This window comes from Anoplopoma fimbria, chromosome 9 (assembly GCF_027596085.1).
Source record: "Anoplopoma fimbria isolate UVic2021 breed Golden Eagle Sablefish chromosome 9, Afim_UVic_2022, whole genome shotgun sequence".
NCBI classification, from domain to species: domain Eukaryota; kingdom Metazoa; phylum Chordata; class Actinopteri; order Perciformes; family Anoplopomatidae; genus Anoplopoma; species Anoplopoma fimbria.
In genome coordinates this window covers 7,131,758-7,153,965 of record NC_072457.1, presented here as the reverse complement: position 1 = coordinate 7,153,965, position 22,208 = coordinate 7,131,758, and the positions used below count along the sequence as shown (strand labels likewise).

The 22,208-nt window shown below is 41.3% G+C and overlaps 4 protein-coding genes across 4 annotated transcripts; 2 read left to right on the top strand and 2 right to left on the bottom strand.

The window, feature by feature from the left end:
* Positions 1–363: 363 nt before the first annotated feature.
* On the bottom strand, positions 364–6,914 carry arpc1b (actin related protein 2/3 complex, subunit 1B). The gene is made up of 10 exons (XM_054604625.1): positions 6,690–6,914; positions 5,970–6,112; positions 5,050–5,154; positions 3,778–4,000; positions 3,565–3,672; positions 2,783–3,019; positions 2,617–2,692; positions 1,631–1,830; positions 1,418–1,508; positions 364–794 (listed from the first exon to the last, which is right to left on the bottom strand). The coding sequence occupies exons 2-10, from the start codon at positions 6,031–6,033 to the stop codon at positions 756–758; spliced, it is 1,143 nt and encodes a 380-aa protein (XP_054460600.1). The 5' UTR covers positions 6,034–6,112; positions 6,690–6,914; the 3' UTR covers positions 364–755.
* Positions 6,915–8,604: 1,690 nt separating this feature from the next.
* On the bottom strand, positions 8,605–16,179 carry arpc1a (actin related protein 2/3 complex, subunit 1A). The gene is made up of 11 exons (XM_054604009.1): positions 15,893–16,179; positions 15,349–15,442; positions 14,792–14,896; positions 14,099–14,321; positions 13,003–13,110; positions 12,738–12,841; positions 12,509–12,617; positions 11,296–11,371; positions 11,017–11,210; positions 9,560–9,650; positions 8,605–9,458 (listed from the first exon to the last, which is right to left on the bottom strand). Exons 2-11 carry the CDS (start codon positions 15,410–15,412, stop codon positions 9,420–9,422), a joined length of 1,113 nt encoding a protein of 370 aa, XP_054459984.1. The 5' UTR covers positions 15,413–15,442; positions 15,893–16,179; the 3' UTR covers positions 8,605–9,419.
* A 1,753-nt stretch (positions 16,180–17,932) lies between these two features.
* LOC129096401 (lipopolysaccharide-induced tumor necrosis factor-alpha factor homolog) lies at positions 17,933–19,732 on the top strand. Its single transcript, XM_054605176.1, has 4 exons — positions 17,933–18,135; positions 18,228–18,356; positions 19,084–19,258; positions 19,351–19,732. The coding sequence occupies exons 1-4, from the start codon at positions 18,075–18,077 to the stop codon at positions 19,466–19,468; spliced, it is 483 nt and encodes a 160-aa protein (XP_054461151.1). The 5' UTR covers positions 17,933–18,074; the 3' UTR covers positions 19,469–19,732.
* Positions 19,733–20,368: 636 nt separating this feature from the next.
* Positions 20,369–21,346, top strand: LOC129095348 (proline-rich protein 18-like). Its single transcript, XM_054603758.1, has one exon. The coding sequence runs from the start codon at positions 20,369–20,371 to the stop codon at positions 21,344–21,346; it is 978 nt and encodes a 325-aa protein (XP_054459733.1).
* The last annotated feature ends 862 nt before the right edge of the window (positions 21,347–22,208 follow it).

Genomic DNA, 22,208 nt, shown 5'->3' with positions numbered 1-22,208 from the left:
CTACCAGGATATAATTCTGGGGGAGTAATATTAAATCCCTTTACTATTTGTTTTCATTTTAATTTTGCCAAATTGAAAAGTCAACAAAATTCTGAAAATCATCCATGTGTAATTTTTGTGTTAATACAGGACAAAAATGTTTCTTTAGGATGGCCAAAACAATGTCAGCGATCATGTCCTGAGCTTTTGACCACATCACATGGTCTTTGATCTGTTCAAACGTCACATGATTCTGAGAATCTCTGCAGCGAAGAAGTAAGTGGACCTTGAGTTTCTCAACTGCTGTTTCTAAGAAAAATGAACTTCCACATGTTAAAACCCCATAATCAGCTATGTGACACACCTGTAATGAACCAAGCACTGTTGAGCACTGTAACAGCAATTGTTTATTAAATGCATATTATGACCAGCATAAGCTTTTAACACATATTGTAGCCTTTCATCATGATTAATATAAAATTCCTGCTTTAAGCATTCAGCTCAGGCGGAGCTCTCTGTGACTATAGTTACCTAATTCATCAAGTACCATTTGCAGACCTGTGGACCGTCCCTCTGTGTACAGTGTCGAGTTTAACAAGCTCAGCAAAGAGCTTCAGAGGGATTACAAACACCGTTTGACCCGAGTCCGATCGTTTAACTTGTTTATAAAATACCTGATTAAAATAAGGCCAAGAAGCTTTGTGTAATAAGGCAGCAGTTTTCCTTCATATATCCAGAAGCTAATATACGTCGGGTGGAGCGGTGTAAGCTTCAGTTCAGACAATCTTTAAATCCTTCATTGCAGACTCCAGACTCTAAAAAAAAAAAAAAAAAAAAAAAAAAAAAAAAAAAGGGTGACATATATTATTATATTATATTTGAAAACATCATGTCAACAGAACACTGCTAGAGCTGGGTATTGTTTAAAAATAACAACACCAGAACCCTTAAGTGATACCGATACCTAGATATAATAGAGTGCTTCATTTCACTTCATTCTATATGCATCATGTTAATTGAAGCATTCAGTTGCATAGAACACCATCATCACCGTATTTATTTTTATCAGACGCCACAGGGGTGTCGTATTTCAAACATTTAGTGGCATCTCAGCACACTGAACTGTTAACTCCATTAAATACACAGTGCTTGACTACAAAACAGATCGAATGCATTTATCATTCGACTGGAGAAGTTTCGATACTAGATAGTACTGGCTTATTTTTGGTCGATACCTTAAATGTATCGAGTTCCAATACCCATCCCCTAGATACGACACAAATAAACATTTGACCATGTCATTCTATTCTTGTGTAAGCTGTACAATGTGTGTGTGTGTGTGTGTGTGTGTGTGTGTGTGTGTGTGTGTGTGTGTGTGTGTGTGTGTGTGTGTGTGTGTGTGTGTGTGTGTGTGTGTGTGTGTGTGTGTGTGTGTTACCTTGACATCCCAGATGGCCAATCCTCCATCCATGCCGGTGGTGCAGAACTTGGTGCACTTGTTTCGTCCTCCTTCCAGCACTGAGATTTGGCTGCAATATAGTTTGAGACAAAGTCAAACACTGTGCATATGATGTTGCAAAAAAAAAGAAAACTTGTTTAACAGATGATGATGATGACAATAAAAGTATTTTGTTTATTTTCTACTCCTCACCTGATGCTGTTCTTGTGCAGGGTGTTCAGGTCCTTCTCGGTGCTCTGGGTCTCTGAGGCCCGACGGTCCAGGTTCTGGAAACGTTCCCTGGCACTGATGCCCTTCTGGGCCGCCTGCTTAGGAACGTCCAGCTTGCCACCAAATGTCAGGCTGGTTTTGGCACCGTCGTACACAAACAGCACCGGGTAACAGTCGTGGCCCTGGAGGAACAGAAACACGTGAGGAGGAGCTGAAAGATGCTCTGTATGAATATAACATCTGTATGGTAATATGACACATGTTTTGTTTTTTATATTCAGATATAGCTAGAAAGCTCAAAGGCATTATGTGTAGAATCTTTCAAATCATTTTGCTAGGTTGGTCGCATTCGTTTGTTTCGAGATGTGTCCCATCTGTAACAATGGTTGTTGTTTTTTTAAACACCACTGTGAGGCCCCAAAGTGAAGCTATACACACAGGGGCTTTAAAGTATGACTATGTAACTTAAAAGAAGAAGAAATAACACATTATTCACACACAAAAAATGCTCTCTGTGAATTAATTCTAAATTCATTTTATATTTTATTAAGAGAGGAATTTCCACCACAAACAGAAAAGTCGCCATAATTTGACATTATAGATAATGTGAAAAAAAGAACACTTAGTGATTTACTCTGGGGTTATTTGAAGACTTTGTAACATCTGTCTAGGGACTACAGATGAAAAATAGCCTCTTGTCTAACTTTGGCACATTTACAGCAATGTTTTATTAATGTGCACTGTCCCTACCAAACAAAACAATAAATAAAAGTGCTGAAATGTGCTGGCCGTAGAAACTGAAGAAGTATCACAGTTATTTTTCCCATTTGGTTCTCTTGTCGAGTGGATTTTTTAAATATCGTCCCAGAATCAGTCAGACAAACGCACATAAAATAAGAAAAATGTGGATAAAATAAAATATCCTCATTAATATGTCCAGAATAAATGTTAATGTATTGAATACTCACAGCTGCTACTAAGCTGTTCTCAGTGATGAAGGTGACACACAGCAGAGGAAGAGTCTCAGAGCTCAGACTGTTCACCCTGCAGAGTCATAACAAAAGGTCAGAGTGCATAAGAAACACACACATATACGCACAGACACACAAGTATGAAGCCCCGCCCCTCTCTTACGTGCCGGTCTTGCCTCCCTCTGCCACAGACACCGTGGAGTCGTGGGAGGTCCAGGCCAGGCGGTTGCCGGAGTGTGAGAAGCAGACGCTGTGCACCCAACCTCCGCCTCCAGCTGAGGTCTGACCTACCGCTACGGAACCGCCGGACTCAAACAACATCTCCCCGAACGGCATCTTGCTGCCCCAAGGGGTGGGGCCGGGCTTCTCCTCCACCTCCTTAATGTAGGCGGAAAACACCCTGTGGGCCAGAGGGGTCAGGATGTGAGAAAGATAGAAGGAAGAGAGAAGGAGGCAAAGAGTACGGAAGCAGTGGCAGATCAATACAGGGAGGCCCCGACAAATAAGATGCATTATGCACTCTGTAATGTCTTTATGTTGTTCTTGTGTGCTTCGAAATCAGCTAAATGCATACAAAATGCCGACATTTTCGTGGGATGATTAGGGGAAATGGTCATTAGATTTAGATTAGGCTAGAAGCCGAGACTAGTTTATAATTAAGACTTTGATTTCTGATGGGTCTAAGCCCATTTAAGATGAAAATCTACATTATCTCAGTGGGTTTACAATTAGTACAGCACAGGATACAATCCATTCTTAGAGCCTTGATTCAAATAAGGAAAATCCCCACAAAAATCAGGACAAAAATCAGGAGAAATTGGAAAGTCAATAGGTTCCAGATGTGAAGAGTAGTAAGAACAGTAGTAGGAAGTATTAAACGTAGTCCCTAAAATGTCCTCACAAGTGTATTAACACCTCTGCACACCTCTTTTGAGTCACTGATACCTGCATTTGAAGTCACAGCATCCAGCAGCCAGCAGGACGTTGTTGGGATGCCAGTCCAGACTGAGGATGGTGGAGCGGATCGGCTTCTTGATATGCTTGCACACCCACCTTTAAATCACAGCACAGCATGCCTAAAGCGTGACGGTTCATAATAATTAAAATGCAACCTCTCATGTAAATCAGAGACAGGAGTCCATCCTCTGAGAACCTCACCAGTCGTTTTCCTGCTCAAAGTAGCAGATGGAGATGAGGCGTGAGCCGCTGCCTACTGCAAACTTGTTCTCTTGTGGCGACCATGTGACGCAGCGAGCAGCACGGTTGATCCTGAGGATGACCAGGGTGGGCTTCCACACGCCCTCCTTTAGGGTCCACACGTAGGCGTTACGGTCCGCTCCGCAAGTGACTATACGGTTACTTTCTGTAGCCCAGTCGATACCTGCAGGAGACAGACACTCTTATCTCATCTCTTTGCATGCATAATAGTTTATATTGAAAGCTACTGATAACTATTTACATGACATTCATTCAAGAGTTAAAAAAATTGGAAAGGCAAATCTCTCACACAGACAACTACATAGAATTGTGTTGAAGAGACACATTGCAAGAACTTTTTTTTTCCTTTTAAGAAGGATGATGGAAGATGGAAGTAATAGAGTGGCTCTTTAGCGGCCCACTTTGATGTCTGTATGTTAATATGATTAGCTTGTATTAGCACAAAGACTGGAAGTGGGGAAACAGTGAGAAACAGTTCGGCCCATTTACCTACGTAAAACCACAGTTTGTAGTTTTTGCACTTTTGCACAGATTAAATATACAATATCAGGATCAAAAATGCCAATTGGTCAGGTTCAGAAATGCTAGATGTCTTTGTGCTAAGCTAGGCTAACCAGCTGCTGGCTCCAGCTTCTTACTTACTGTACAGTCAGAAAGTGGTTTGGTCTTCTCGTCTAACTCTTGACAAGAGGGCAAATGAGTGTATAAGGCAAAATGAACTATTTCTTTGAATCCTCCACTGTGTTATTAGTTTGTAGCACTTATTATATTCGTATTAGTCTGTTGCAATTATTGTTTTCGTAGTAATTTGCCTCTGCACTATACTTTTGCTCTGGTTTATGCTCTTAGATGCTTGTTTAAGAAAGGAGATGCACTTATGACTTCTGGTGACTAGTAGTTCTCTTGAATACCTATGTTGAATACACTTCCTGTAAGTCGCTTTGGATAAAAGCGTCTGCTAAATGACTGTAATGTAATGTAATGTAATGTTAGTTAGGTACCAGTGGAGAGGACAGTTTTAAAAGACATGTTTAGGAAATGCAAGACAGTCACTGGGAATCAAACAGTGGACTCAGTTACCAAATTATTTTGCTACTTTACATCCTCAAGTAGCAAAGAGTCTTTCCTGAACGTCTCTAAACTTTGTGGGAAACAAATTTAAAAGTTATTAAAGTAAATCCCTGCGTCTGGGAGTGCGTGACTGTGTCTCACCTGTCACCTGCCCATTGTGCTCCTTCAGCTCATGGATCTTGTTCCACTTGATCCCATCCTTCTTGTAGATGTGGACCTCATGGTTGTTGGGGCACATGGCGATCTCTGAGGCACAGAAACACATTAAAGTACACCGAGAAGAGAGAAAGAACTGCAAATCAATGAAACATATGAACAGGAAATTCATCAGAGTGAGGACAAAGTACAGAGTGACTGACGGGAGAAGTTTGTGGGGCTGATCAGTGGAGTGGAACACCGAACAGCTGACTTGGTTCACGAGAACAGAGAAAACTGGAGAAATACAGCTTGTATCTGCCTCCAGGCAGCACACTGACACATGGTATCTTTAAATAGACGATGTGCAAGAACTGCAACCTTCCTTCCCATAATGTTGTAGCAAACCCTGCACATGTTCTGGTCAGCAGATGAGTCAGATGCAGTGTTTGTCTAAAAGCAGCAGTGTGGGTGCTTAAGTGTGCAATTTTTTTGTTTTCTTTGGTGAGTGTTCAGCTTGCAAGCTGAGAAAACTTTAAGTGCTCAGCTCAGAGTTTGAGTGAAACTACACTTCTATGACTCGACCACAGCCGCCTTCTACATCCGCTTTGCCCAGAAACCAAAGCGCTGATCGAAACAGCCAAATATGGCATTAGTTTCCTGCAGCTAACGGAGCACAAGAGCCTCTCAGAAAGGCCCCCAGACACCACCCTTACTGTTACAGGAAACAGGAAATACCTTCTCCCACCTGGGAGCCAATCACAAACCTCCGACTATTACACTATTTGTTCTCTGGCGCAGACGCTAGTTGAAGCAAGATGTTCCATGATGTCTGTGAATAAAACGACTAGAATAGAGAGGAGAGGACTCAGAGCCACTGAAATACAAGCCCCGAGTGACCAATCAGAGAGGGCGAGCAGACTTACGGGTACGATCTTTGTTCCAGGCATGGCAGCTAATTGGTTCCAGCAGGAAACTATGGTACGCCATGGCCAATCAGATGTTAGAAGCAGACCAGGAAGGGGTGAGAGGAACCAGAGTCTGGTGAGCTGAGAGATAACAGTCAAGTCTAGAAAAAAGAAGTTAAGAGATTGTTATAAGGAAGTAACGAAAAGGGGAAATAAAACACACAAAAAAGTAATGAGCTATAATTGAATTTACAGAACTATTTATAACGATACATTTCTCAAGAGTTTGACTATTTGAGGTAAAAGAGAAATATAAAAAACACACAATCAGCTGATTTAAACCCTCTGTGCTCAGAAAAACACACTGAACTTATCTCACTCAGGTTGTATTACTGAAATCCAGACTTTCAGGGGCATGAGAGGAATGATGCAGGTCAAGGGTAACACACATTCCCTTAAACAAACTCTACACTTTCCAGCTAGAGCACACACCCAGGAAATAAAGACAAGCATCTGCATCACAGTCAGTCACTTAACAAGCACTAATCCAAAAAAGAATGTGACATAACAACATCAACGTTTCTGTGCTTAAGTAGGTGTGTGTAGGTTTGAGTGCCTGTTGCATACTTTTAGCTTTAATGCAGTTCACACACAAAGAGCGTGTGTGGGTGTGCGAGTTCGTCACACTGACATCTAAACATACTCAGTCAACTGTTAAGTATTTTCTAGGCTACTTACCCTGAGGGCTGGGCAGAGATGAATGGGTGAATAGCTGCAGAGTTGGAGAATGAGAGAGAATGAGAGAGGCAGAGGAAGGTGGCGGATCAAATAAAGATGAGGGGTGTTCAGCTCGCGGACTCTGGCCAGTCAACGCGAACGCCAACGACAGAGTGAGCTCAGTGAGAGAGAGAAGCTGAGCTGAGGAGAGGGAGGAGAGGTCAGAAGGGGAAGTGGAGGAGGGTACAGTGAAGCTCAAGAGGGGAGACATACAGGAAGTTTATGCAGGCTCATGTTTGAGGCAGAAAATGGGTGTAACAGTTCAAAAAAATGTGAGAGAATGGGAGCAAAGTTTTCATTTTGAAGAGAAACAAAAGATAAAAAGGGGAGAAAAGAGGGAGGGGCATGAACACAATACAATGCTCTACAAAAAGGAGGAAGTAGGAACTGGGGGGAAGCGAAAAAGAAGCATGAAAGACACGAAAAAAGAAGGGGGAGGGACGTGTGGTCCCTTCTGCATAAAGAGAGAGGAACAAGGAGTAGGGGAGGGATTAGACTGCAAAAGGGGGGGAGGAAAGCGTCAGGAGGAAAAAGTTTACCAGAGAAAAGATTTGATCCTGTTTTTTCATGTATTTTGAGTTAATCTAAGCGGTTCAGAATCTAAGTTTTTAATGCTTAATGCTTTAATGCTTAATTTTGTTTAGGGTTAGACACTTTTTCCTCAGTGAAAGTGAATTTTCCTATCATAAAACTTAACTCTATATTTATCCTGATCATGGACCTGTGTTTACACAGGGCTTACTATATAGACCTACAATGGACCGGAGAGGCCTTAATTCAACAAAATGTTTTCATTTTTTGATAACTTTTCTTTTTTAATTTTCATTTATTTATATGTATAGCTGAGAAAAAAAACCCACTATAGTTTTGATTGAATAAGGAGGCCCAGGCCTAGAGGATAACATGAATAAGGCACTTCTGAGAAAGTAACACTGAAATGCACACGTTACTGTAAATATGAACTGATGTACTGGTGACATTGTCTGCTTTGTTTCTTTATACATAGATTTTGTTGCTTTAACCTTTAGGAAGAATGGCACTGTCAGTCGACCACTTTAGTCCAAACTGAAATATCTCAACAGCCATGAAATGCTGTTCACATTTAAGTCACACACATTCATCTACTAGCACCACCATGAGGTTACATTTGTCCAATTCTATCATTTATGACCAAATACCTGCAGAACTAATGACATCCCATCAGCCTCTGTTGATCTACTGCTAATTAGCAAATATTAGCATGCTAGCACTCTACATTAAAGTTAAAATGATCACCGCGTCCCAAATAAAAAAAAACATTGTTTTAACTTGCACCGTGAACCCTCTTGTTCATACATCTGCTGCACAGAAGATTGTGGGTAAGATAAACCCAAAAAGCATGCTGGCTTGCATACTGCAAAATGCAACCAGATGCAGAAGGACATCCTGGTATTTTATAAGCATACTTAAAGTACTATGTAATGGGACAAACTAAATCCTTTTCTGGCATACTAAATATGGTAGTATGGGTATTGGAGCACCAGCGTGATAGCATAGCCATTGTGAGCATGCTGACATTAGCATTCATAGCACAGCTGTGACCACCTAGACTTGTTCCAAATGCTTTAAAAATACTGTAACAACAGAAATCCATGGCTGCTCTGAAGAGTAATAATGTAAACCTGAAACTCGACTGAAGGTTCAAGGGTTTCTTCTCCAGTTACTTCCTTATGGCCCTTTAGTCTTTCTGTAATAAATGCACAATGACGTCAGTGAAGAAACACAGAGTTGTTACATTAACTGCAAGGCACACAAAAACAAATATGGAATGCACATTAAAAAACTAAATATACTACTACTGCAAATCCACCAAAGACAAAGGAAGAGAACAGTCGAGTGAGTTGTGTACTTTAAATGTACTTCATCTTTATTTCATGTCTACCTCATGATCGGTTACATAGAAATCCTCCATCTTGTGTGGTTTTAGTGTGGTAGCTACAGAGCCTAGTGCCGGTCAGCCGGGACTCCGCACACAGCTGCTTTCTCTCTCCACCATCAGATCCTGTACAGCGCTCTACAGCCAACCAGCAACATGACCTCAGAATATCAATAACCTGGGTCCTCGTCTAAACAATGACTTCACCTGCTGGAGAACCAGGAAGTAAAGCATCACGTCCTCCGTTCTACTAAACATCGATATTCAGAGATCATGTTGAGGTTGATCTAAAGGTGAAATACAGTCTGACTTCTGGATAAAATGCACCTTTTAGTGTTCAACTTTTGGTACAGGAGGTTAGAGAACATAAAAACACACATTTCACGTCACGTTTTAATACGTGTCAGAGGACCTTCCTACTTTGACACCGGGTTAACCTTCATTTAAAAACAAACCAAAAAAAAAAAAAAAAAAAAAATCAACAGTGATGTCACACTCAGATGTCAGCTCAGTGTTTGTGTGTGTGTGTGTGTAGTGTATGCGTGTTTGTGTACTTTAGTGTGTGTGTGTGCGTGAGATGTGCTTGCACACACCCACAATAGTGTGTTACGTTCTGATCAGTGCTTAAGCAGACACTCGATTAGGTGGTCAGTTGTGTGTGTTACTGGCTGCGTCGCAGGAGCGAGGGGGTGGAGAGGGGGGAGGACAGGGTGGAGAGGAAGGGAGGGGGAGAAGTGAGGCCTGCTGCGTTTTCTTCATTCATTTACACGATTTCTTCACATGATGCGGAGACCCTGGATAGAAGCTTCTAGACTCTGAGGAGGTAGAACAGAAACAAAACGAGAGAGATTTAGAGCGGAGAGATCTGGGAAAGATTTATCTCTGAAGAGGATCGCTGATTTGTGTGTGTTCATACCTTGAAGTCCCAAATGGTCATTGCTCCATCGATGCCTGTGGTGCAGAACTTGCGACATTCCCTTTTGTCTCCTTCATAGATAGACACTTGGCTGCGCAGGAGACATGAAGACATATAAAGACAGTTTTAAAAAGGCGTGAAGGAGTTGTAATATAGAAAATCATGATGATGGATTTCACTCAGTTGCCATGAAAAGATTGTGAAGTAGTGACAAGGTCCTGATACTTAAAAGGCGCCGTTAACACAAAGAGAAGCCGGACACTGTTCATTTGCAAATACCAACAGCATTACAATGATACAAAGCCAAGTTTTCTTCAAATGGACAAGTTTGACATTTTGTGAAATTCGTCCAACCAACATAAAACATACAGGTTGATTGTTTTTTACACTTCAGTTTCTGTAGGGATTTAAAAACCGAGATAACAGGGAGTTAATCAGTGAGCTTTTTATGGGCTGGTATGTCGATTTTATTACCTTTGCACAGAGCCACGTTTGCTGTCGAGTTCGAATAGGCTCCAGTAGTAAATTATGTTTGCACAAAATAGTCATCAGCTCTAGTTACAGGGTCAAGTTAAGTTGAGAAAACCAAAACAGTTTTCTAGGGATCAGATAAACTACACAATGCAATGTTTACATACACAAGCACAGGCTATTTACTTCTCAAATAGTACCCCGGTATACACTGAGGTTTTTGACCCCCCGTGATTGCAGAGCCTTTTTTTAATTAAAGAAGACTGGTAATAATAATACAAATAATATATTGGATGCAGAGCTCCTCTGTGCTTCCAATATTATCTATTCCAGCCAATACTTGTTACATAACTCGACATCTATTTAAGAGGTTAAAATACAATCATTTGCCAATTATTTCTCTATTTAGGTTACCATGATAAAAGTAATGAAGTCCAATACAGCATTTCTGCAATAAATAAATACCACCATCATTAGGGTTAAATTGTCACATTTTCGCTGAAACTGTCTTGAGACACTCAATGATTATTTTCCAAAGTTGTGGATGGCGGCTGTGATGCTGTTGACTTGCATTGTTTCATTGTTCTGTGAGGCGTTTTAAATATGTAGTCACCACTCATTGAAAACAAAATATTACAAACACCACTCAGTGCAGCCCTGGAGTGACCACAAAATTGACAAATTCCTAATTTATTCCTTATTACAGGAAATGTAATCAAACATTCAAAATCCTTTCTGTTTACACCTACTGTATGTACACAACGTTTAAAGCAAAAGGGACAAACTCTTGTAATGCAAAATTGTAATCCCACAATTCGACTACATTCTGAAAACTCCTCAATCGTTAAATAGCTTTTACTGAATAAAACTGAATTACACTTTTGAATATCAGAAAAAATCCAAACCTAAAATGAAAACTGTTGTAAAGGTGTCTTAAGATGAATTCCTTGTCTGCCCCTTCATTGACCCCTGTTAGAGTGACTTACGTGATGCTGTTCTGGTGCAGTGTGTCCAGGGCGGTGTTGCGGTCCTCGGTGGTGGCTCTCTTGTCCATGTTCCTGAAGCGCTCCATGGCGGAGATGTTCCTCTGGATGCTCTGCTTGGGGAGGTCGAGCTTTGACACAAATGTCAGCGTTCCACCATCGTCGCAACGGAACAGCATGGGGCAACAGTCGTGGCCCTGAAGACGCAGACAACAGATTTACAATGGCATTCCTTACCGCATATCTGGGCGTGGAAATATGTAGTGAATGTTTTATTCTTACCGCAGCTACTAGACTGTTCTCTGAAACAAATATGACATTGAGGAGAGGAAGGAACTCCGTCTTCAGCTGTGAAGGACTAAACAAACACAAAATAATTAGCATCTTGAGTTTTTTACTGTACTTTAAAAAGATTATACAGGCAGCATACTACAAACAATTGGTGTGTTGGCAAAGTCAACTGGGCTGTGTAGGCTGTACTGCGTGCAGGTTTCCAGGTCACCAGCAATTTGTTGACAGCAGCATGTCATTATGTTAGTGGTTGTTTACCGTTATCACTTAATTGGCACTGTGATGATGATAGATCATAGATGATCAGATTACAAAGCATAGCTTGTGTACAGATGCAAATAAAATAGAGAATACACCAAGATGCATTCTCATGTAGTGAAAGAAATAACAGCATGTATTTTGTAAAAGTATTTATAAACCGCTAGGGACGCATTCATCTGCCCACACACACACACACACACACGCACACACACGCACACACACACACACACACACGCACACGCACACGCACACGCACACGCACACACACACACACGCGCTTATTGAGAAGAGAAATCTATCCATTCCATCTCGCTGTTTGGTTTAGAGGATGAACATTTTATCGCCTTTTCCTTTTTTAGTTACCGTATAAACAAAAAAGGTACCAGGCCCAGTTCTAAATCATCAACTCCTGTCAAACCTTTTGGACTATACTGTCTGAATTTCTAACAGCATCTCCTCCACCACAACTCCAGTCACAGTAAGTATATTGGTATTCGAGTGAAATATTTTACAAAAATATGCCAAATGACTTAATAAAAACTACTTAATTTGTAGCAGAGAAACTGTATAGTATTTGACTAATCTTTCCATCTTATTTTATGCAGTTGATGAATAACATTTTGGAATTATTTTGTTAATTATGGTATTTATTATCTCAAAACACAGTCCTGTCAATCGTTTTACACTTTTGCACCAATCAACAAGTGGCAGTAACATGCCAATAAATGCAGCACTGCACCATCAAAGGCAGTGTAATGCTAGTAAACATTGGTGTTAACAATGCAGGATTTAAAATACTTAAAAAAATAACAAACAATGCATTTTGATGTGTAACACTGAATGTAAACATAATGCTTGTTTGTTTATTAGAAAACTCCACTTGGTAAGTTTAAATCAGAGAAACCTTGTTACAAACATAACAAATGGGTAGAAATGTAAATACCTGGCAGTCTTGGAGCTGTCCACCACGGTGACAGTGCTGTCATGGCTGACCCAGGCCAGGCGGTTTCCAGATGCTGAGAAAGACACAGAGTGGACCCAACCCCCTCCACCTAACAGACACAAAGGGATGAAAAGGGAAGATGTGGTTTTAGTTTAATGGGTTACTTCCAGTCATATGAAAAGGAATTTTCTTATTTTTTTTATCATCACATATAAAGACAGATACAGACCCGCTCCTCCAAATTCTGCTAGCACAGCCCCAAATGGCATCTTGCTGCCCCAGGGTGTCGGGCCTGGTTTCTCTTCCACCTCCTTAATGTAGGCTGAGAACACCCTGGAGGCCAGAGAGGGGAGGGGTGGGGAGTAGAGGCCAAAGAAAAAGAGAAACAGAACCAAAAGCAAAGGAGTGAGTGAGGACGTTGGCAGTTTTTTTTAAATCATATAATCATCATCATCTCTCATCCCACAAGAATTGTCACTGTTAACGACATTCACCTGCATTTAAAGTCACAGGATCCGGCAGCCAACAGGATGTTGTTGGGATGCCAGTCCAAACTGAGGATGGTGGAGCGTACTGGCTTCTTGATATGCTTGCTCACCCACCTGGAACATTTGAAAAACACAGACATCTTAAATATGAATGTAAAAAAAACCCACAGCAATTCAATTTAATAATTAATTAGAAATTCAATGATCAATAAATCTGATATACCAATGTTATGTTTAAAATGTGAGAGAGGAATCATTTGCGAGTGTAGTTTAGCTAAACTAAGCTGTTTGGTTTATTGTCTGCTGTCAATTTAACACATCCAGCTGTGCAAAACAAAATGTAGATTAAGAAACAGGCAGCCCTGGTTTTAGAGACAGAGAGTCTTGGTAAGTTTGGAAATACTGAATTAATAAGCAGCGTAAAACAAAAGAGACTGCTGCAGTCCAAGAAAAGAGAACCTTTCAAGGCTTGGACTGGATCTTTATCATTCTTTTGGAAATACAGAACGTTCTATTTATCCCAGGAGACAACAAACAGGTATACATTTAGTGCCACATCTTAGGCTGCATTTACACCAAATCATGCGTTGAGGCCAAAACACTAGTCTTCCACTTCATTTGAAAATGGGTTGTGCTTTAGGCTGCGACGGTGAGGACCGGGTGCCGCAAAAAGAAAAAAGCTGCGGACAATCACTTAACCAGCGATCCAGTGCTCCACAACCCTGCAGTGAGGGAGTACAAAGACATTAATCGTCATACCGTCACTTGCCGTTAAATGGGCCATAAAAGCGACACTCCCACACCGAAGCACAACCCTGCGTTAATAGTGCAACGCCTGATTTGATGTGAATGCAGCCTTTGGGTTGCTGTAGTGTTCAAAAGTAATAAACTAGAAGTAAATGTGGATGGATTTTTCTTTTACAGAAGGAAAACAATAAATAACACAATCTAACTGATATACTGCACTTAGAAAAGTGACAACACACTATATGTTGGGAGTGCAAAAATAACCGATTCATACTCCCAATCAAACTAAATATAGATTTCCCTGTAATTGTATTCAAATTCAGCAAAATGTGATGATTGTAAAAAATAGTCTCACCAGTCATTCTCAGACTCAAAGTAGCAGACAGAGATGAGTCGAGCGCCACTCCCAACTGCGAACTTGTTCTCCAGCGGAGACCACTTGACGAAGGTGGCGGCTCGGTTGATCCTGAGGATGACCAGTGTGGGCTTCCATACCCCTTCCTTCTGGGACCACACATAGGCGTTACGGTCCGCTCCACATGTCACTATACGGTCACTTTTGGGAGCCCAGTCAATACCTACAGCCCAACACAACGAAGAGAAACTGACTCACTGTTGCAACAATCATGAAGTGAATTATGACGGCACATTCTAGAGCTGAGTAAGCTTTTTAACAATCAGATCCTTCAGAGTCAGACATGTGACAACATGGGATGATGACAGTTACAGGCACACTTGTTCAATTGTTTTCTGGGTTAGTCATAGAAGTACTACCCTGAGCCTTCCGCTTAGCACTTATTGTATTCGTATTAGTCTGTTGCACTTATTGTATTCGTATTAGTCTGTTGCACTTATTGTATTCGTATTAGTTTGTTTCTGCACTCTACTTTTGCTCTGGTTTATGCTCTTAGATGCTTGTTTAAGAAAGGAGATGCACTTATGACTTCTGGTGACTAGTAGTTCTCTTGAATATCTATGTTGAATACACTTCCTGTAAGTCGCTTTGGATAAAAGCGTCTGCTAAATGACTATAATGTAATGTAATTACCTGTTATGTGTCCATTGTGCTCCTTCAATTCATGAGTCTTAACCCACTGGTTGCCACTCTTCTTGTAGATGTGGACTTCATGGTTATTTGGACTGATGGCAATTTCTTCAGAAAAAAAAAAAAAAACACAGCAGGTTAACATGATGCAAGTAAAGATGACAAACATGCTTAACCAGTTTCTGCTCTCTGCCAAATACCAAAACAGGTCTACTTGATGTAAATGTTCACCACAAACATGACAAGTAACTGCATTGTGTGGCTGGTGTGTAGTGTCCAAGCTTGTATTCTCAAAATAACAGGAGGGGACATATGTGGCGGCTGTGGCGTAGTGGAGAGCAAGGTAGTTCTCCAATCAGAGGGTCGGTGGTTCGATACCCTGTGTCCTTGGGCAAGACACTTAACCCCAAGTTGCTCCCGAAGGCTTGCCATCGGTGTGGACTGGATGATGAATGTTAGTTAGAGTCTGATGGTGGCACCTTGCATGGTAGCCTGTCATCAGTGTGTGAATGGGTGAATCAAAGTCTGCTAAATGTAATGTAATGTAATGTGAGCCTCACGTGTCCTATCGCGGTTCCACGCGTGGCAGGTGATGGGTTCCAACAGGAACTGATGAAGGGACATCTTGTCTGGGTGTGGTCCTCAAGCTGAACTCTGCAAACACACACACACACACACACACACACACACACACACACACACACACAGAGAGAGAAACACACACACACACATGAGCCTGAGCTGAACCAGCAGCTTTAAAGCCCCACAGATGACGTCACACGTTTGATTACTTCTCTACTGTTGCCCTCAGTAGAAAACACGAGCCAGCTGACTCTCATCATAGCCTCAGTGTTGTGACCATGGAGTGCATCGTTAGCATCAATGCACTACTAGCAGTAGTGGGTCTGCTGCTAGCTTGGCTGCTCCCCGGTGTTAGCAGGCCCAGCAGCCGGGTCGGTCACTTAATTAAATATATCGATGTTCTTCTGCCCACATGTTTACTAAACCCTCCCTGTTTCTGTGTCAGACTCTGGGTTTTCCTCTCCCGATGACAGCTAGCTTCACCGCTAGCCGCACATTCCGCTAGCCCGCATGCTAACTCACCTCGTCAGTCCGGTTCTCCGTGTTAGCTTAGTTAGCTAAGTTACGCTAACGAGGAGGGAGGAGGGGGGGAGAGAGAAGGTTAGATCAGGAATGGACACGAATTCGCGGACTCTGGTCAGTCGACACGAATTCGTCCAGGAATGTTTGAGGGAATGTCAAGACGGCCAGTAGGACACGAGCGGGAGCATCCGGCGGCTAGGCTTGGCTGGTAGCTAGCTTAGCCTCATCACGCTAGCTGCTGCGTTCAACTGAAAATCCGCGTTCACAGCGACAGCGACGTCCAGCACTCAAACTACCACGGCTGCGAAAGAGCTCCTCTAGCGGTTCAAATAGAAACGCATAAAGTGCCCAAACCTGTTATAAAACACCACCATCTAGTGTATGATGTGGACAGATACGCCATGGAATGCAACAGGGAAGTGGCCACGGTTTAGGGATTATCATAAGTGTATTAGGAACTGAGATAAGGGAAAGGAACTCCTGATTCCCAGGGAGCCTGAATGTCACACATTTGCCAATAAAAGAAAACGATATTAGATATAGGGGAGGAAGATAGGGCCTGATTTTGAGTATTTTTGTCACAATCAAATTTCAAGTTGATACTGATATTTTTATTGAATGGTGCACTATCTTTTAATTAATATAAATGTTGAATTTTGTACTATTTCATCATGGAATACTGTACACACTGGGAGGATGGGAGGAACAGGTGGTTAATAGGGGCTAAGAATCTGCTTTCTACTCTTATTATATGAATAATTTATGTAATATACATTGAATCTGTTGTATCTCTGTTATGTTGTTCATTCTGTACACATGACATCTATTGCATTCTGTCCTGTGCCGATGTGAGAGGATGTCGCATGTGTACAGATTGTAAAGCCCTCTGAGGCAAATTTGTAATTTGTGATTCTGGGCTATACAAAATAAACTGAATTGAATTGAATTGAATAGAATCCAATTTTTGCCCTCAGCGCCCCCAAGAAAGATAATCTAGCCCTGTGTGAATGAACACACACGAGATTAACTGCCAACAGGTTGATGTGATGCTTATATGTTTATTTTTCCACCTTTTAAAATAATTTAAATTGCAGGAAAATGCATTCAAAACAAGTCAGTCAGGATAACTTAAAATATAAAGATTTATGTTTAATATACAAGGAGAAGACGTGTTGGTTCCTGTCATGTTGAATTATATTTTTTTAACTACATTTTAATCATGTTTTGTAACAAAATCCTATTAAATAAATGTTTTCAAAATCCTATTAAATAAATGTTTTCTGTGGCACATTTTCTCACATTTCCTGTCATATATAAGAAGAGCACACAACAGAAAAACAATGCTGAGCAGAATGTGTTTATTTTGCTCAAAACAAATATCTACAAAATAAATAAACATTTGATTAAAAAAAGAGAAAATTTAAAGATTAAATTAATAGCTTTTTCCATTTGCCGATAAAGACCAGGGGATGATCTAGCCCTGTTCTTAACCTCTACATCCTGTGCTGGCGCCGACTCAGTCTACAGCAGAATTGAAATCCACCATGTAATATGACGGGGATGTGCAGTTATGTGTGTCCTACAAATAAGAGTATGGTCACTGCATTAATATGCCAATATACTTAAGGGATGCTAGAGAGTTAGTTATGATCGGAGTTTCACCTGCTTTATGCCATGGTGGTTCAAAGAAAAATATTGTAGATGGTTTTCAACTTTCATCATCTATCAAAGCACTCAGCTGTACTTCAAGTAAAGTGAAGTCAAATACCAGTAAGACCGTTGTACAAGTAGTGTTAACTTTAGGCCACTCCAACACCAGCACCTGACATTCTATATATTATTAATTTGGCAACATGTGAACCTTTTAAAATCAATGGAAGTGATGAAATTGGGAAGCCTCAAAATTACAGGTCGCAAACTCTATTTGAGCTGCAGTGAACGTAAGTAAGGTAGCAATGTAGTGCAAGTCTTTAAACAAGTACCTCAAATTCATTTAAGTGGCATTTTAAAATCATGCTGCTATTGCCTTGTGGGTAATAGGTTCTTAGACCAATCAGAGGAGATTTCAATTAGTACCTCTCCATTGCACCTGGTATACCTACAGATGAACTTCTGCTGGCTGCAAACACCAAAACAAATTCAGCTTCTCACTCTTTTATTCTGATTTACATCGACTTGTCAAATGGAATCGCTATCAAAAATGGATGAGTCTTTTCCGACACCTCCACCTTACTTCTTACCAGGTAAAATACCATCTTAGTTTACTTGATTTGCAAGATTTGAAATAATCACTTTTTTAAAGTTAAAAACAAAACATGTGAAATTGTTTTTCCAGATGAAAGTACCACAGGGCACGACGTGAGGATCCATCATATTCACTCGTCTTTCAGCCCTCCACCACCTCCCTGCTTCTCCTTTTCTCCTGGAGTTGGCTGCACCACCCAAATTCACTCACCTCTCACAGGTACATGCTCACTTCACATTGGCCTCCATTTTGAATATATTTGTAGAGTAGGCCTGAAGGTCACAATTCAGCTATGTTCTTCCCTTTTTAAACCCAGTAAAGTCGGGAAACATTGATTAAAGAGTGGTGTGTCCATTATTTGTGTTGTATTGTAAGCGTGAAGGGATTTATCCATACTGATTTAATTCCACTTGTAGTTTTGCTCTTTACATCGAATGCAATGACGTGCCACAAATTGAATAAGATATTATTATTCAGAAACATTTTGATCTACGTGTCAAACGACACTGATCAGGTTAATTTAAGGATTTATAACGTGGCTATAAATAATATTTAAAATGTTAAAGTCGCAATCTTGAACATTTTCATTTATATACATGTCTTTTCAGTCACAATCTACAGCCGAAGGAGGTAACACAATGGTGCTTGCGCCTATGGCCCACTGATGAAAGTATTTAAATATTTGCAGTAATTACAAACTGGGTGTTTGTGGCAACATTCCTGGAAAAAATGCTGCAGTTTTTCTCCATTTAAAAAAAAAAAAAAAAAATAGAACAATGATCACTATTCTGAAAAAAAAATAAAGACTCCAAACTGCTTAACTGTAAGCACAATTCCTTCACTTACTCTCATATAGAAATCAACCAGGACTGACATTTTCAGGATTGCTGCTTCAAAGTGTTGAAAATAATCATTCCTCTTTAACCCCCCTATGTCTTCTCTCTAGTGTCTGCTCCCCCTCAGTCGACTCCCAGGCTGAAGTTTGTGAGCTATGAAACAGAGCTGTATCACTCTCCAGCTATGACAGCCTGCCCCTCCTGTCAGGCTCAGGTCACCACGGAGGTCGCCTACAAAGTCGGGAGGCTCGCATGGCTCATGTGTCTCGTGTTTATATTATGCGGGTGAGGAGAGACAAATTCAAGTCTATTTATCCAGCATCAATGAAAACGCACATTCAGAAGACGTAGACTGATTTATAGTTTCTGTCTCACAGGTTGGTGTTTGGATGCTGCCTGATTCCATTTTTTGTGAACTATTTCAAGGATGCCTATCACACTTGTCCTCGCTGCCAACGGGTCCTCCATGTACACAGGAGGACATGCTGTGAATGAACACACACGAGATTAGCTGCCAACAGGTTGATGTGATGCTTATATGTTTATTTTTCCACCTTTAAAATAATTTAAATTGCAGGAAAATGCATTTAAAACAAGTCAGTCAGGATAACTTAAAATATAAAGATTTATGTTTAATATACAAGGAGAAGACGTGTTGGTTCCTGTCATGTTGAATGAGATTTTTTTAACTACATTTTAATCATGTTTTGTAACAAAATCCTATTAAATAAATGTTTTCTGTGGCACATTTTCTCAAATTTTCTGTCATGTATAAGAAGAGCACACAACAGAAAAACAATGCTGAGCCTGGACACAAGCAGAATGTGTTTTATTTTGCTCAAAACAAATATCTGCAAAATAAATAAACATTTGAGATTCAATTACTAGCTTTTTCCATTTGCCGATAAAGACCAGGGGATGCAGCTGAATGCTGAAAAAAAAGCTAGTAAGTGGACCTTGAGTTATTTATTTGGTCAATCGTTTGTCAACCTACTTTATTCAAGGACAAGAAACACTTTCACGATTAAGTCAGACTTTGTGCTCGGAGTGCTCAGAGCCCCCACCTTACTGTCACTTAAATTGTCATTACATCCTGTGTGGATTAAGCCTGCATGTGTACTGGCGCTGTGTGTAGTAAACACGCCCTCACTGACATGACACCAGAGGATTAGGAGTGCAGGTTTATTTTAGATCATTGAGCCTCAGAGTAATGGACATTTGCGATGCAGCAAAACCCTTCATTCCCCCTCGTCTGAGGTCATACACGCCTTTTGCAGAGGGCCAAGCCACGCCCTCCTGCTGCTCAGGAATAAGACGCTGGTTGAATGCCTTCTGTCCTAACGTTGATGAGCACTGGTGGATCCCAACAGCAACACGCTGAATGCTGACCCCTGCATGGCCGAGGATGCATCGGAGAATCTCGCCTCCCTCGGTCAATCGGTTTCCTCCTTAGTGCCCTCTTCTTTCTTCTTCCTGCCCTTCAACAGCAAAACTGAACTCCTCTCCTATTTGATCCTGTGTGTTGCCAAAATGCCGTTCATCCCGCCCGTGTCGATTGCACGCTCTGTGTCAGGACTGACCGCGAAGGAGAGACCCATCCGCAACACTTCATCTACAGCTACTTTGACGAGGGTCCAAAGAGAAGACAAAGGCGGCTCAGTGAAGGAGCGACTGGCTTCAAACCTCAAGCAGCTGGGCCAGAAGAGTCAACCCAGGAGTCATCTGCCAACTGCCAGAGCAGTGTCAGGGGCAGAGCTGCATGAAAGGAGGAGGGAGAGATTGCTGCCTTCATCACAAACAGACAGCGTACCAGCCTCCAGCTCGGGCGAGTCCCTGTCTAAGACGCAGCAGCACAAACATGCGAACCAGAGCTCTGTAAAGGGTGAACCCGAGGTGAAGGCGAGGGCCAGGCATCAGGAGGAGGTCCGCTTCACACTGACTCTCACACCTGAGGCTGTTCTGCTGCTGCAGCGGAGGAACATCGAGAGACGTCAACATTTGGCGTCCGGAAACGGAAACGTAAGTGGAGGAGGAGGAGGCCTTTCCGGAAGCGCCTTGGATTCAAGACGCAGGAGAGAAAACGTCTCTAAGAGGCATCAACCGGCGACACAGAGATTCAGCACGCATAACAGCAGAGCGGCTGCTAAAAACAACAGTGATGCTGAATTGGGAGACATAAGCTCCATTGTGAAAATCTCACTTCTGAACGAGCAACATAAGTATGACGATGTGGAGTACGAGGAGGAGGAGGACCACGGTGTGGATGAGAGCGTGGTGCTGAAATGCACTGAGTGGCTCCGTGGGTTGGAGAACACTCCAGTGACGGTGGGACACGGCCTGAATAAGAGTGCAAGCAGTGTGAAAGGTTTCTAAAAGGTGACATGAGAAGTGTTGCTAATTGAGGTGTCATCTTCCAACCTAAGAATAAACGGACATTTCTGTGCTGACTAGTTGATTTTTGAAGGTGTTCTTGTATTATGTATGGCCTGGTGTTCTGTGTTTCTATTTTACCGGGCCCAGTCCTGCTAAGATTTTCACGTTTTTGTATGAAACTGACAAAGAATTTTGGCAACTTGTTGTACTGTTCAGTTTGATCCATCCTCAAGTCAGAGGGGAAGTAAAACTACTTTGCACATTTGAACACCTGATAGGTACTAAGCATGTTTGGCAATAGATTACATTTGTAAGATTAAACACACACATAATACCGTTTGTTTATGCGATCTGTAACTTTACTACTTTATGAATGTCCAATGTGAACATGAAGGATTCTTATAAACTGATTGCATGCAATGCTATGGGAAAGACAGGTCTTCACTGACTATGCTGTGAATAGGAAGGTGAGAGAGTTCAGGCTCAGATACTTGCAGCTGTCTAATTGAGGGTCTCCATAAAGGGTTGGAAACCTGGGCGATGTTTCTAAGCCATAACATCTCCACAAACTTTGCTTCCCTGTTGTTAAACTTAACATACATGGGAGAAAAACGGCATAATTCTAGATAAATAGCAAGGATATGGTTAAACATTAAGTAATATACAGGCCTATATTATTGAGGGTTTGCTTTATTAATGAAAAAAGGCCACTGTTAAGACCAATAAACATTAGTTCATGTTAAAAACTCATGTTGTGCAGCCAACATTATTCAAACCTGAAACAAAACTTTATTTAAAACTTTGGTGATGGTAAAACATGATACATAATATATGTGTAATACTTTCCAACCTTGAAGCTAGG